The 17,053-nt window shown below is 36.7% G+C and overlaps 1 protein-coding gene across 2 annotated transcripts in view; it reads right to left on the minus strand.

The window, feature by feature from the left end:
* Positions 1-6,159: 6,159 nt before the first annotated feature.
* Positions 6,160-17,053, minus strand: part of GABRA1 (gamma-aminobutyric acid type A receptor subunit alpha1) — a 49,866-nt gene continuing 38,972 nt past the window's right edge. The window contains exons 9-10 of one of the 2 annotated variants that reach the window (XM_038739926.1): positions 12,511-12,713; positions 6,160-9,002 (exon numbers count right to left, since the gene is read on the minus strand). In XM_038739926.1, the coding sequence (XP_038595854.1) occupies positions 8,691-9,002; positions 12,511-12,713 (515 nt within the window). In that variant the 3' untranslated portion in view covers positions 6,160-8,690. The remainder of the gene's footprint in view (positions 9,003-12,510; positions 12,714-17,053) is intronic. The other variant, XM_038739927.1, reaches the window with a different exon arrangement.

The raw sequence follows: 17,053 nt of genomic DNA on the forward strand, positions 1-17,053 counted from the left end.
AGGAAAGGCTTTTTCATGATTCCACAAACATCTTGGCCTTTTCTCATAAATTTTCCTTCGCTTTCTCCTTGATAGTGCTACTTCTGGTTGGTTATCTTTCACAGCTTCCCAACTGTGGGACAGAAATCTATATCAAAAGAGTGTTCTAATATTTGCTGCTTCTTCATAGCTTATTTTGTGTTTATGTGGGTCTGGACTATTCTGTAATTTTAGACAGTCCTTGTCAGAACATAATGACATTTCCCTGGTTTCACATAATTGGTATAAAATGGAAACATTGTATGACTGGCATTTTAATAGGTTTTCAAAGAAGTATCTTTAGTGTCTCAATGATCTACACATGAATTGTAAGTAAATTCTGCTAAGTGACTATTTAAGAATAATACTAATTATGTTATTAAGTGATTACTGTGTTTCAAGCATTGTAGTAAGTCCTGGGACAGGTAAAAGATAGTCAGATTAGATACCACCCTAGTACCAAATGAGGCTAGCAGTCTACTTAAGAGGGACAACAGGCATTGGATCCCCATTTCACAGATGAGGAAACTGGTGCAGAGGTTAAATGATTTGCCCAAGGTCACACAACAGACTAATTGTAGAGTTGAGATTAGAACGATGTCCCCTCGTTCTCAGGCTCATGTTCTTTGCACTAAGCTATGCTGCTTTCTTGATCTGTTTATTGTTCTTGATTCAAGATCATTATTAAATCTTTGGTCCTCATCATTGAAAAAACAATGAATTCCCAGAGCTTATCTAGATGTGTGACTTTTTTTATTCCTAAAAGTAAATTAATATTTTATTAAAAAATAAATCTTTCTCATCTGTCTCTTCATATACCATGACCTAATAATAATAATGACATTTGTAAAGTGCTTACTATGCTATGCATATACAGATCGTGGCGTGCATACATAGAAGATGATCAGGACAGCTACAGTCTTTGTCCAATAAAGGACTAAAGGCCTAGCGATTAGGGAGGACAAGTAGTTAATACCCATTTTACAGATTTTAAGTTACAGATATATTAAGTGATATTTTCCCCAAGGTTATAGAGTAGGCAAGTGGCAAAGTTAGGATTAGAACCCAAGTGTAGTGACTCCCAGTTCTGTGATCCTTCCACTAGGTCATGCTGCGTTTCTATTCGCAGATTTTATAGATATTTTCTTCCCCAAAAGTCTTGTCAAAAGTACTCTTCATGGTTATACCTAGATATATAAATGTTCCTTTAGATGAGAATTGATTACATTATTCTAAATTATCCACAAGAGTGGCTATATAGCTGTTTGGCCTGAGAAGTGAGAGTCACCTTGACTCACCTATCTTTACTCTACATACCTCTTCCCACCCCAAAGCATTTGTGTATAAATGTACATATCTATAATTTCATTTATTTATATTAATGCCTGCTTATTTGTTTTTATGCATATATATCGATTGTTCTAGTTATTTTGATACCTGTTTACTTGTTTCGTTGCCTGTCTCCCCATTTCTAAACTGTAAGTCTGGTGTGGGCAGAGGTTGTCTCTATTGCTGAATTGTACTTTCCAAGCACTTAGTACAGTGCTCTGCACACAGCAAGTGCTCAATAAATAATAATAATAATTATGGCATTTAAGTCCTTAGTATGTGCTGAGCACTGTTCGAAGTGCTAGGGTAGATACAAGGTAATCAGGTTGTACCACCTGGGGCTCACAGTCTCAATCCCCATTTTACAGATGAGGGAACTGAGGCACAGAGAAATCAAGTGACTTGCCCAAAGTCACACAGCTGATCGGTGGCAGAGCTGGGATTAGAACCCACAACCTCTGACTCCCAAGCCCTTGGCTCTTTGCACTATGCCACGCATTGCACCCTATTTCTCACATAGAAACATTTGAAGAAAGAGGCTTAGAAATGCTTACCATGAAGGCTTGAGGAATAAGCATCTGTTTTTACTATTTAAAATCATTCTAATTTTAATTTCACCAAATGGTACATAGCTTTTAAACCTTGAGTCGTAGGGCAATGAGTCCATTTTTCCGATATTGTGTCTAAAATCTCTAACAATCTTCTCCAAGCCTGCGATATGTCTTCTGTAGAAAAATATCTTGTCATTTCCTCTTTCAGCCATCAGTGTTTCAAATTTAGGGGAGATATTCTCTCTGATACTGTAGAGATTGTTCATGTTGCCTATAATGTGCAGTTAAACAGAATACTGCAGAGATCAAAGCCTTCTTCTGTTGATCCTTTGTCGTGTATTAGTGTCTAGTCACTTTCACTATTCATTGCTAATTTACTCCCTTTCAGTAAAATTAGTCAGTGTGATTGAGAATGTATTTTTTTCTAGCTCTAGGAATGACAGAAGTTGCATTAATTATTATAATATCCATGAAACATTCTTGTTCTCCATCAGTTGGTACCAAGCCCAGGCAGAGCACAGTTAGCTAATAGCAACATGTAGAGCATTTATATTTGGACTATAAATTACTATTCTATATTGGAATAAAATGTATTTGGATTTATAGTGACTAAATACCCTAAAAAATTGATTTCCATAATATGAGTGCTGCCTCAACAGAATCAGCAAAAACATTATATCATTTAACTGGAGCATATTTTATATTTGTGGGTGGAATTTGTTACTTCTTCAGCCTTCACTCAGAAAGAGAACAACCTTGCTAGTTGACAGCTGATTTTCCTTAAAAAAATGGTCCTTGATAGTGATATGCTGTATGTGTGTGTGTGTGTGTGTGTATATATATATATATATATGCATATATATATATATATATGTATATATATATAAACAAATTTATATCTAGTCAGCCTCTCCTCTGCCTAGCAAAACTTAGTATCATTTTTCTTTGGTCACACTGAATTAACCAACAAAAGTATTATCTACTCCTGAAATGTAAGTAAATAGTTGTTTCTTGAGAGAAATAAAATATCTTGATCTTTCACAGTGCAAATGGCTTAATTTAAACTTAATGATTGCAGGTGGTTAACATTATACGGTGTATGTGGGTGGTAATAGGAAATGTACTGATGTTCTGTTTGGTTTTACTATTGGACCTTCTTGTAATACAAATAAATTTATATCCCATGATCTTCCTCTGGAGGTTTGTTTAGAATTCCTAGTATAAGCAAATATGTGTTTAAAAGAGACGCTCTTAAAATGATGAGAAAGTGAAGCCAGGATGATTCCTCTTTTTCAGCATACCTGACTATCGGTACAGGAATGACAGTTGAGAATCTCGTCATCCTAGAGTTTTTGTCTCTGTTGCCAAATTCAACTTTCAACCGCTTAGTACAGTGCCCTGCACACAGTAAGCACTCAATAAATATGAATGAATGAACAAAATGAATGGGTCTGTGACAACATTTTAATTGTTACATTGGAATTATCACTGGAGAAGTAAAAATGCTGATTCCTTGCAAAATCCCTTAACGTCTCTGTGGTTTCAGTGAATGAAATCATGAGTAATCTTTCCCCATCTGACAAACAAAGTGGCTGTGAAGAAGAGGATGGTAATGAGATATTGTTTCTTACTGCACTTCCATGATAGTTCTCAATTAAAACATTTTGGATATACTAGAATGATAATTAAAACAAATTTTACTTTGCAGTTCTCTATGGCTGGTTTCCTTTAATGAAAGTGTGACAATAATAACCAAATTTAGTCAGCGGTACACAAGAGTCTTCTGGAAAATTAAAGAATGTACCTCAGCTATTCAGGCTGTATATTTTACTAGGAGAATTACCCACTTTTTCTCTGGGTTAAATACCCAGCATACTTCTCTTTCCCACTTGCTCTGCCCTTCCCTTCTTTATGTCTGGCTTGTCATAGCTTCATGGATACATATACATATTCCTCATTATGTTTGCTCTCACCATACACTCTGCACATGTTCATATCCAAGAGGCAGCGTGGCTCAGTGGAAAGAGCATGGGCTCCGGAGTCAGAGGTCATGGGTTCAAATCCTGCTCCACCAATTGTCGGCTGTGTGACTTCGGACAAGTCACTTAACTTCTCTGTGCCTCAGTTACCTATCTGTAAAATGGGGATAAGACTGTGAGTCCCCCGTGAGACAACCTGATCTCCTTGTAATCTCCCCAGCGCTTAGAACAGTGCTTTGCACATAGTAAGTGCTTAATAAAGGCCATCGTTTTTATTATTATTTTCCACACTTCTCCATTGTTCCCAAGGAAGGTCGCTTTCTTCCATTCTTGCCTGTGGGAAAAGATGTTAGAAATATTGACTTTTCCTAGCCCACTTAATTAGGGACTTTCTTATGCTGCTCGGGATTTTTCTATTTCCTCTTTCTCCCTCTGCATAATGAGATCAAACAGCCACTATCAGAAGTTCAAAGAAAACATCATTTGAAAGACTACTTTTCTGCAGTCTGGCATTCCTCCTGCTTTTAGGACATCTCTACATGGATATCCTGCTGACACCTCAAACTAAATGCCTAAAACAGAACTCCTCATCTTCTGACCATGTTTTTCTCATATATGTAGACAACACTACTATCTTCCCTAAATCACAAGCATTTGGCCTCTCTCATTCAACCTTAATTTCAATATGTTACTGAATCCTGTCTGTTCTACATTTATAGCAATGCTAAAATCCTCCCTTTTCTCTCTATTCAAACTGCTATTACTCTGATCTAAGCTCTGATCATTCCTTGACTACTGCATCAGCCTCCTCACTGACTCCCTGCCTACTGTCTCTCCCCAAGCCACACCTTTTTTCATTCTTCTGCCCAGATCTTTCTTTTTTTTTTTTTTGCAGGGTGGTGGGGTGGGGGGAGTATTTAGTGCCCATCTCCCACTCAGTGTAGTCACTTCACTTCTCTGTGGCTTGGTTACCTCATCAGGAAAATGGGGATTGAGGCTGTGAGCTCCACCTGGGGCAAGGAATGTAGCCAACCCAATTTGCTTGTAGCCACCCCAGCACTTAGTGTACCAGCGCTTATTGCAGTGCTTGGCACATAACCACTTAACAAATACCATTATTATTATTATCAAACATAAACTCCTTACCATTGGCTTTAAAGCACTGTCAGCTTGTCCTATTATTTTACTTCATTGATTTCCTACCAAAAATCATTCCTGTCCACACACTTAATTCCTCTAATGCCAACTTATTCACTGTAATTCTATAATCTATTTTGTCACCAACCCATTGTTCACTTCCTCCCTAAGGACTAGAAAGCCTTCCACCATCATATGCCAGACCACCACTCTCCCCACCTTTAAAGCTTTATTAAAGCCACATCTCTCCTTTAAGAGGCATTCTGTGACTAAACCTTTTTTTCCCTTACTCTTCCCTTTTATGTCATCCATGCTTTTGGATCTGTGTACTCGATTTTCACCCTACCTCAAACCCAACAGCGCTTCTGCATACATCTCCCTGATCTATAATATGATCTCCTTGTGGTCAGGGAACATGTCTAACAACTCTATTTTATTTTGCTATCCTAAGTGCTTAGTACAGTGCTCTGAAAACAGTAAACATTAAATGCCATAGGTTGATTGACTGAGGCTTAAGCTTGTGCCCAGTAGGAGAGAAATACAGGTATCCTAGGTGACAGGAACTTAGAATCCATTATGAATCTATGGTCCTATGTACGCCACTGTTCTTATTCGTTGGTTTTATTGAGGTAAATTATTTATTTGTTTCCACAATCAGTATGTGTGCTTTGGGTAGACATTTTTGGGAGAGTTAGAATTGTTGATGTTGATGTAGTCAAAAAAAAATGCATAAGGTGAAAGTAAATTAGGCTATTTAAAAGTGAGAAATGTGTGCTATAAGCATTCCCATTTTAAGATTTCCTTTTCATTTGATCAGTTGATCATCTAGTTCTATCCATAAAGTACCCTGTTTCATTGTCTTTAGAAGGCACTGATCTATAAGATTTATTCTTTAAATGGAACATCTTGTGGGTTGAGAATTTAAAAAAAATTCAGGACCATAATTATACTTCTAATGATTATTCTTTATTAGCATTGGAGTGCTTGGTGGCATGGGTTCGGGGAAGGTAGCACATTTGCTCTTACCACATTAGACTTTGCACCTACAAATCATTCTTAAACTGCATGAGACACTGCAAGAAAATGAATTGCACTTTATATACCTGTGTAGTAAGAGGAGGTAACTAAAGAAAACAAAGTAAAACATTTGCTTTTGTAATTGAATAGTTTTAGCTTTATTATTATAATAGAATTACAGTCTGACATAAAATAAAGAGCTTTTGCTAAACTCTGTAAAGCAATGCATGCGTCTGCCATAAACAACCTCTATTAGTTTTAGGTTTTATTGCCACATCACTGCACTGAGGTGCAATAAACATTCAATGTCATCTTTTAAAATTATCCCAGGAGTAAACAGAAACTGTCCTCTATAAGAGTGTATCATTATTTTCAAGGAAGACTTACTATTATTACATGGTTTAGCAAAGCACTATAAAAAAGCTACATAGAATACCTTTTTTTTTTTGAATAAACTGTGCAATCAATTTATGCAGTTGAATACTATACACATATACTAACAAACTAAGAGGTGATCTAATGCAGTCATTGCATAGCAAAAAGCAGACTAAGTAATATTCACATCTAATGTGCAAAATGCAGACCAAAAGATAGCTGTGGGTAACTTGGAAGATAAAATCCCCTAAATGAACACACTAGGTTAACGCCAAAAATAACAAGATAAACAAGTACACAGAAGTTAGTCATATTTTATTTTATTTTTTCTATACACATATCTACACATGACACCAGAAGGTGAGACATCCCTTTGTTAAATTCCATTCATATTAGTTCATCAAGTGTAGACAGGATGAAATCTCAGACAATTTAGCATTCTTTAAAAAAATTCATATTTTTAAAGGAAAACATAGGCAGGTGTTTTCCTATGACATTAGAGAGCAGCTTTTTGAGAAAGACTTTACAAAACAGTGCCTAAAACTTGTGTATGAAACCCAACTGTCTCAATTAGCATTTCTGAAGGTTCATTTTGGCATTGTCTTAAATATGTTCACACCGTGGCCTGGGGAGTCTAGATTATCAAATTAACATCTGCAAACTCTACCAATTAGTCAATCAAATGGAGCACTGCAAAAATACCCTCTAAATAAATGTTTATCTCTAAAGCTTCTCAGCAATAAGGAAACTGACTAGAATTGTTTTATAGGGAATAATAATGAGATACCTGCAAAATGGACATCGTGTATTTAAAGCCCTTACATATTGTTCCTACAAAGATATTGCTACAGTAAAAATGAAATGTAATAAGTTTACTCAAAATCTATTTTCTGTACATTCTTTCATGTGTTTTTGTATTTAATGCTACATATATTACATCACTTTTGTAACAGTTATGTATCAGCAAATAGAGCAATAATATACAGATGATTTTTCTGTCCCAAGCAAATGCCTTTCCATTTTTACTGTTCTTCCATATTGTTCTCAAACACTGTCCTAAATTTCTATGCTTCTTCAGAGGTTGAGCAAATAGTTATTTATCTGCTAGCATACACTAGAATACAGCTTCAAACTGCACTTTTTGGTACACCCCTAATAACACCCAGATGTTATTTCTGTTGCGGTCTTTCTCATCCAAGCTGACATTTTATGCAGGCTCTAAATATGTTTCCATAGCCTTTAACAACATATTAAGAGCTACAAGAAATGAGCCCTACACAATATTTAAATAACACAACTTTAGAAAAGTAAAAAAATGTACAATCTCATGCTGTATATTTACATATATCATTTAAATACTCTATTTTGTTTACTATTCATAAATTTCAGTCTAAAGCTTTTAATGTACTGTTATATAAAAGAATACATTCAACATATCTAGAGCTTGCAAAACATTTGTTCCCCTCTGAAAACATTTTAATGATGACAAGCAATGCATTAGAGCGCAGAGGTGCTGTTGGTTTAGACATGGTGAAAAGGGGGGAATTTAGATCCTTCGGAATGCACCAAGTTGCAACTTTTTCTTGCTTGGCCTAAAGCCGAGTTAGTACTTTAACCAAGACAATAGTAAAAAAAAAAAAAAAAAACCCAGATTAAAGCATGTCCTGGACCTTATGTGCTGTACAGTAATAAACTGTACTTAAAGTACACAAATTTCCACTTATTTTAAAATAGTTTTTAGCAACATAAGGATGTGATTGAGTATTTAGAAACAACTTTAATAGGAATTAACCATCTTTCAGGGGTTTTGAAAGTCAAAAATGAAAACATAACATCATTTAAGGAAGTCAAAAGATTAAGCACACTGTAGTTTGTGCAGCAAAGACACGATGGAGAATGAATGGTTCTTTAAACACTTTGCATAAAAATACTTTCGACGTATAGCATTTCTTTTAGGACTTTGGGAATGTACTATCTACAAAAGCTTTGGGGGTCTTGTTTGGTTGTTCATTACTATCTCTTCCTTTCTTTTCTCCCCCCCCACCCAACCCCTCCCTCCCTTTGCTTGCTCTCAGGCTCCCATTCTGCCAGTTTCCCAGATGTATGTACCACACCGTTACGGCATTATCTTTCAGGGTTTCTTGCTCTTTTGTGAATTTTTGAAATAAGGAAACCTTCAATTTCATTAAGACAGAGGCAATGAAGCAAATGGGAATTACTGCATTGAGAACAAAAAGTAATTCCCAGTGCAGGAGACCGAACAAAACTATGCACGTTAAAGGGGTTATTGATGAGGGGTCGGGGCTTTTAGCTGAGGCTCCCTATTTAAATAAGTTGCCCAGTAGACTAAGTTAAAGATTCCAAAAAGCAACGGGAAAGCTATTCTTGATAGTCGATCAATTTTACTGACACTGTTAAAAGTTTTCTTGGGTTCTGGAGGCTTTGTTTCTGGTTTGACTTCTTTTGGTTCTATTGTTGCACTTTTAGCAATGGTTGCTAACCCAGGGTCCCCCCTTGCTATGCTAGGGGTGTAGCTTGTTGTTGCTGCAGCATAGGTGTTGTTTTTCTTAATGAGAGGATCTTTCACTTTCTTTGGCTGAAGAAAGAAAAATAAGCATTTTATTTAGAGACTTTTTTAGCATTCTAGGTTAGTATTCTTAGGTAAGCGGGACTCTTTGTAAATAAGACAACAGCCAAAGTTGCCAATGCATCTTAAACATACAAATGTTCACCGAAATTCAGACCTCTAACTTGCACATTTGTTCCAGGGAAAAAAAAATATGAACAAGCTCAAAACGTACTTCAAAGACATAGAAACATGATTGGTTATATAGCAAGAATTTAAGCATGATCTCACAAACCCATTCCATATCACAGAAAATACTGGGAACATTATCAGGCAGTGTTTCAGATAATTTGGCTCCATTCTTCCAGTTACCAACAGTCCTGGCCAGAAATTCAAAACAGATTGGCCTCTAGAGGCATTTTTTTTAAAAAAAAGACTCCAAGACCAGTGTAGATGGATCCATACAGTCCAGTGTTGATTTCTGTTCTCCCTTGTATTTCCTATTTTTCAAGCACTGTCTCTGGACTCTCACAAAACACAAGTATTCTCATTTGTGTTTATAAATCTTTTATCAGAGTAAAGATGTCTGCTACAGATGCAGAATCTTCTCTTTGGTAATTTATTTTTTTAATGGCCATAAGTACCATTGGGAATCTGGGTTGATTTCACTTTCAGAGGATTTCCCACCAAAATTCATAGTTTAGCTAACAGAGCATATTAGGCTGAAGATAATTTTGTTGATGTTCTTGATTTAGAGAGAAGCAGCATGACTCAGTGGAAAGAGCATGGGCTTTGGAGTCAGAGGTCATGGGTTCAAATCCTGTCTCCACCAGTTGTCAGCTGTGTGACTTTGGGTAAGTCATTTAACTTCTCTGGGCCTCAGATACCTCATCGGTAAAATGGGAATTAAGACCGTGAGCCCCACGTGGGACAACCTGATCACCTTGTATCCTCCCCAACACTTAAAACAGTGCTTTGCACACAGTAAGCACTTAATAAATGCCTTCATATTATATTATTATACTATTCATTTACTTTCTAGCAAAATTGGATCGACACAGAAACTCTAGTTATCTAGTCAAATATCTATAACTATAGATTTAGAAACAGGCCTAAAAAAAAATTTAGTCCCAAGAGCATGTATGCTACCTCTTATGTCTACCGTACATGCTTCTGACAGTTATCTCACTACATACAATAGGGGCATCATTAGAGGCTGAACATGGGTGAATTAAAACTTACAAAAATGACCTCCTAAATAGGAACATATTTCAACTGTCCATATTCTTTTTAAGATTCAAGAACCTTTACTATTTAATTCACGAGAAGCAAACTGGTATGAAAATCCTTTGTAATTTTCCTTATGTTTCTGCTCAGTAAACCAAGATGAGCTTCATTTTAATTGAAATAGTTTCATTTTTGCTAGCTACTGCATTGATAACATTGCTTATATAACATTGGAAAGTATTTTGTTGACCACATTTTCTTCGTCAGATTTGAATATTTCTGAAAATATTCTATTCTAGTCAATTTGGGCCCTTCCTAAATGCTAATAATGTAGTCAAAAATACTTTCCCTTCTGCCAAACAGGAATCCCTAATTGAAATGCAATTAATGCATTATGGGTCTTTTTTGGAAGGCTTCAGAAATTTCGAGCTGGATCAAAAGCAATTCTGGATACTAACTAGTTTGACTTTTTTGCAATGCTCTTTTTTGATTAAATTAACAATGTGCTAAGTAGTCTAGTCATTTTTAAATGGCTCAGAAGCTAATGTAGAATGGATACAGGCTTGGAAAAGCATCAGACTGCAAATAACTTCTGAGAACCTATTAGATGGCAGTCCTTAATGTTAATGTCCTGTCAACCCACTATTATCAGCCATAATAATGATAATTGTGGTATTTGAGTGCTTACTATGTGCCAAATACTGTATTAAGTGCTGGCATAGGTACAGGACAAGCATGTCAAATATTGTCCCACATGGGGGCTCAGTCTAAGTAGGTGGAGAAAAGGTATTTATTCTTAATTTTACAGATGAGGAAACTGAGACAGAGAAATTTAGTGACTTGTGACTGGCATAGATACAGAACAATCATATCAAATATTGTCCCACTTGGGGCTCAGTCGAAGTAGGTGGAGAAAAGGTATTCTCAATTTTACAGATGAGGAAACTGAGACACAGAGAAGTTAAGTGACTTGTCTAAGGTCACATAGCAGGCATGCTTCATCAAGGCTTATAGCCCAGGAGAGAAGTTGCTCTAATGCAACACCATTGGGACTTTAGCTCATGCTCCAGCCCAAAAAATGGAAAGACATCTGCTGTATGAGAACTCAATCTTTCGAGCCCGGAGAAGCTGCAGTCTCCCCAAGATCTAAGATTTCATCATATACTTCCCCATCCCACCCTCTGCTATGTCTGTGTCTTGGACTGTTGTGAATATAGGACTCTGACCTCCAAGAAGCCTGAACTCAGTTTCTCTAGCCACAGTACCTATTGTTTCTTATTGCATTAATTGTTGTCACTCTCTCAACTTTTTCTTAGCTTGTGAGTCCCTTGAGGACAGGCAGAGATCAATGTCTAATTCATTCATTGATTTTTTTCCCCACAGAACTATTAAAGTTATTTCCATACTATAGGTGCTTAATATGTACTATCACTACTTCTAGGATGTGAGCCCATTGTTAGGTAGGGACTGTCTCTGTTGCCAATTTGTACTACCCAAGTGCTTACTACAGTGCTCTGCACACAATAAGTGCTCAATAAATATGATTGAATGAATACTAGGAAAATAATCTAATCTCTGTAACAGGAAAAACTTAATTGTCTTCATAGTATTTTTTCTTAGTACCTCATTAGTCAAAACTATTCCTTGATTTGTAAAATGAGTCTTTGCCTTTTCATTTGGAAAAACTGCACTGTAATTTCAATCTTCTGGATCACAGAATGTTAAAAATTCCAATGGAAACCCAATGATTAAGGGAATACTATAATAATAATGATAATAATAATGACATTTGTTAAGCGCTTACTATGTGCAAAGCACTGTTCTAAGCACTGGGGATGTTTCAAGGTGATCAGGTTGTCCCAAGTGGGGCTCACAGTCTTCATCCCCATTTTCCAGATGAAGGAACTGAGACCCAAAGAAGTGAAGTGACTTGCCCAAAGTCACCCAGCTGACAAGTGGCAGAGTCAGGATTTGAATCCATGACCTCTGACTCCATAGCCTGGGCTTTTTCCACTGAGCCATGCTGCTTCTCAATCTAAAATCTAAAAATCCATGTTGGGAACTCTAAGCATCATTCAGCATTTCAGTCTGCAAGGAAAGCAAAGTGGTGCACATAATTCCTCCCTAAAGTTTTGATTGTTGACATTTGCACATTGTACTTCAAATAACCACAGAAAACATGAACACCACGGCCATCTTCCTCCTTCTAAAAATGTCCTATCAAAGTAGAAATGCCAATAGGATTCACTATGTGAGAGTAAGTACTATGTAAGGGAGAAATGCATCCTATAAAATGTACTAAAGGCTTTACCTTTTCAGGAACAACACTTTTGCCATCCCACGCATAGCCTCTCTTGGTAAAATAGTTTACTGTTGCAAACTCAATCAGTGCTGAAAACACAAATGCATAGCAGACGGCTATAAACCAATCCATAGCAGTAGCATAGGCTACTTTGGGAAGGGAATTTCTGGCACTGATACTCAAAGTAGTCATGGTGAGAACAGTTGTAACCCCTGAAAAAAAATAATTTAAATTAATCATTCTTTTATGATTAGAATCACCTTGAAAGTCAACTTTATGTGTATCGGGAAGAATATGTGGTGATCTACATGGTAAGATCAAAATTCCTGGGCTCCACTTCTGGGAAATTAATTTGGAATCTGAATAAGACTTGATTACCTCAATACAGATTTTTGTCTTTCATTAGGCCAGTACCTGTGGTGAAACGTTAGATTTCATTAAATTTTTGGAAAATGAAATTGAACTCTAGGCTTGAGAGAGGAAAGAGCAAACCAATAAACCTGGACAGACTTTCCTTTCCTGCCCCAGAAGAGAGTAGGGAGCCTGCAAAGTTGATGGACTGGGTATTTTTTATTTCCCTCTCCTTAGAGGATACTGGTTTTGAATCCTTCTTGAAGCTATGCAAACTTTATTACAAGACATTTCCATATCCATCACATTTACATGAATTTGACAAGGCAGCACATCTTAATTAGGATATTTCCTGGTAAAGACTTCTGCAGATTGTCTCCACAAAAACTTTTTTAAAAAATTTCCAGGAACACCTTTGTGTTTGGGGAAACAGATATCTTTATATACATCTTGATGTTGTTTGAATTGGCTATTCACTGACCCCTTGTATCTATATTTTCTTCCATCAGTCAAGTGATTGGGGAAAGAAACACCATGGGATTTGATTTATATTTCTGATAGTAAGTGTGGTGAATAATCTTCTTTTTAACTATTGAGCTGTGATTTCTCTCACTCCATAGAATATTTCAAACAGATTCTGATTAGTCACAAGTAGATATTTACACCAAATCAAGGGTTTTAATGTTACCTTGACAACTGCAATGATTTGATATATTAAATCCTTGCCACAATTTATTTCTACCCTCCTGGGTGCCAAGAAACAAATAATAGATTTAGCTACTTGTAGACTTGAACCAAAAGTTTCCATAAATCTGAGAGTATTTTACAATGCCCACTGATGTACAGGAATGTTTGAATTGGTTCTTCATCTTGAAAACACTCAAAAGCATTTGTTCTAAGTTCTGAATTACAATGTGATAATTGAAGTTTCGAGTTTATTGGGTTGCTTTTCAATACATTCAAAATGGTCCAAATATCCCTAGGCTTCAAAAAAACACAAAATGGGAATAAATTGCTAAGACAAGGTAGAGATCAGACACATGTACAAAGTAAATACAAAAAAAATGAACAGGTCTGAAACAGTTGTGTGTGCAATTTAAGCTCAAAAGATGCAAAATGCATCTCAATAGTCAATCTCAGACACAGCTAGGTTTTTAAATATGTAGTAATATACTAACCAAAAAGGGCAATAACTACTAGATAACCACGGCTCTGCAACTTGCTGCTGTTTGAGCAAAGCAGCATGGCATAGAGGATAGAGTACAAGTCTGGGAGTCATAAGGTAATGGGTTCTAATCCTGCCTCCTCCACTTATCTGCTGTGTGAACTTGAGTGAGTCAGATCACTGCCCTGGACCTCAGTTACCTCAACTGTAAAATGGGGATTAAGACTGTGGTTCCCATGTGGGACATGGGGGTAGGCCCAACCTACTTTGCTTGTATCCAACACCACTTAGTACAGTGCCTGGCATATAGTAAATGCTTAACAAATATCATAATAATTATTATTCAGTGCCTCAGTTCCTTCATCTGTAAAATAGAGATTAAGACTGTGAGCCCCATGTGGGACAGGGACTGTGTTCAACATGATGATCTCGTCTACCCAAGTACTTAGCTTACTGCAGTGCCTAGCACATAGTAAGCACTGAACAAATACAATAAAAAAATTAATTAGCTCATGTAAATAAGTGACAGTGTTTTCTACCTGTAAAAATCCAAGATTTTAAGAAAAATTTCCAAGGACAAAGGATATAGGAAAACCATATAGGTTCACTAAATTGATTTAGCAGGATTTTTGTTTCTTTTCCACCTAAACTTCTAATCTCATTCTGGAAAAAAAAAATATAAGATGCAACTTTAGAGCAGCAACTGCTAAATTATTGATACATAAAAATAAGCAGTTAAATATCTGAAATTAAATGTAGCTTAATTTTTTCCCACTTTGAATCATATAACCCTTAATTGTATTTTGTACTAACCTATTACAATAATAGAGATGTAGCAGTCCTTGTCTTGTAAAAAAAAAAAAACAAACAACTGCCATTCCAAGAACAGAATGAGGCACTTTTGTAAATACTTTGTCAAGCTCCTCCTTTAGATTGTAAACTCCTTGTGTTCACAGAATGTATCTACTCACTCTGTAGTCTTGTACTGTCCCAAATTCCTAGTACAATATGTTGCATACAGTAAGCACTCAATAAATACCATTGATTAATTTATGACTTCCTCCAGAATGTTCTGGGCTTGCCACATCCTCTGTAGAAAATATTAGAATTGGATTCTTGCCCTCTTACCTACGAAATACAATGTATGCAATGCCTTGATAGGGCAAATACCACCAGAAAAAAAAATTCTTAGGGAGAATATTGACTTTTAATTCTGGCTAGTCTAACCTAATGTCAGATTGAAAAGAGTTGTAGAATCCATGATTCTATCCCAAGAATCACACACCCCAGTGACCATTTTATGGGTGGATTTGCGATAACCACTTATTGTCTCAATTTAGCATAAAGCTGGAAAGAAGAAAGTAGTTTGTGCTGAGAGGTTAATTTGTTCATTCTCTATAATACTACTTCTTCCTGGGTTCCCTTAGTGACAGTTATTGACTGGGATGTTGGAAGGGTCCTTTAGTGATACCATCATCCTAATGCCAGTCTGTATTGACTCTGAAAGAACCAAGAGGTTCTCTACATTACTGATGGCGTGAGAGCTAGGAACAGAATACAGTATAATTTGTCCATTAGATTAATGGGGTAGACTTCAGGATTACCTGGGTGGATTTAAAAGGACTAAGGGTGTGGTTCTGGAAACATTAGTCTTGCCTTCATGAAGCATATGGCTTGTCAATCAATGGTATCTACTGAGCACTTACACTATATAGAGAACTGTACTAAAGGCATTGTTGAGTACAGCACAACAGAATTTGTAGACACAGATCTCTGTTCACCTGGGGTTTACAGTCTGGAGAGGGATACTGACATTAAAATATATTATGAATATGTATATAAGTTCTGTGGGTCTCAGGGTGGTGATTAAGGGTAAGATCCAAGTGCGTTGGTGACAAAAGGGAGAGGGAGTAGGGGAAAGGGTTTAATCAGGGATGGCCTCTTAAGAAGCAGCGTGGCTCAGCGGAAAGAGCCCAGGCTTTGGGGTCAGTGGTCATGGGTTTGAATCCCTGCTTCGCTACATGTGTGCTGTGTGACCTTGGGCAAGTGACTTCACTTATTTGAGCCTCAGTTACCTCATCTGTAAAATGGGGATTAAGACTGTGAGCCCCACGTGGGACAACCTGATCACCTTGTATCCTCCCCAGCGCTTAGAACAGTGCTTTGCACTTAGTAAGCGCTTAACAAATGCCATCATCATCATCATCATCATCATCATGTGATCTTGAATAAAGCTTTGAAAGTGGGCAGGGTGGAGATCTGCCATATATTAAGTGGGAGGGAGTCTCAGGCTGGAGGGAAGATGTGGCCAAGGGGTTGGTGAAAAAGAAACATGAGATTGAGGTACAGAGAGTAGGATGTTGTTAGAGGAGTGAAGTGTGAGGGATGACTTGTGTTAGGAAATCAGCAAGGTAAAGTAGGAGGAGCTGAGTGTTTTAAAGTTAATCGTGAGGAGTTTGATATGGAGGTTGGGTAGAGGTTATATATATTTAAGGAAAATGATCTGGGTAGCAGAGTGAAGTAAGGACTAGAATGGGGAGAGGAGAGAGGACAGTGAGGAGTAGCGTCAAGGTGAAAAAGTGCTTGGATCAGTGTAGTAGCAGTTTGGGTGAGGGGAAAGGTTTTTCCCATGCTAAATTTAGTAACCTAACTTTGTTTCATGCAGATTTGGATCAAATTAAAGTACATACCATTGATTTTTACACATTTTTAAACATTGCTTTCTAAAATGTAGATGGTCCCGTTCTGAGATGGATACTTAGTATTACTCTGCAGTGAAATAGCTTTTCTTTTCCTGATCCATGACTGATTTTGCAAGATCTGGACAACAACTGCATTCACATCATTTTCTGGAACTCTACAAATTTAGGAAGCGAGTCCCTGTTGTTTCTGGGATTTCTCTAAAGTCACTGAAAAGAAATGGTTTTGAAGATAACAATGAAGGTGTGTTATTACTTTTGAATGTTTGTCTATTCAATTTAATTTGTTTTAACATTTTTACCTATGCTCTTCACTCTTTTAATTATTTTATATTTG

This window comes from Tachyglossus aculeatus, chromosome X1 (assembly GCF_015852505.1).
Source record: "Tachyglossus aculeatus isolate mTacAcu1 chromosome X1, mTacAcu1.pri, whole genome shotgun sequence".
Classification (NCBI taxonomy): Eukaryota; Metazoa; Chordata; class Mammalia; order Monotremata; family Tachyglossidae; genus Tachyglossus; species Tachyglossus aculeatus.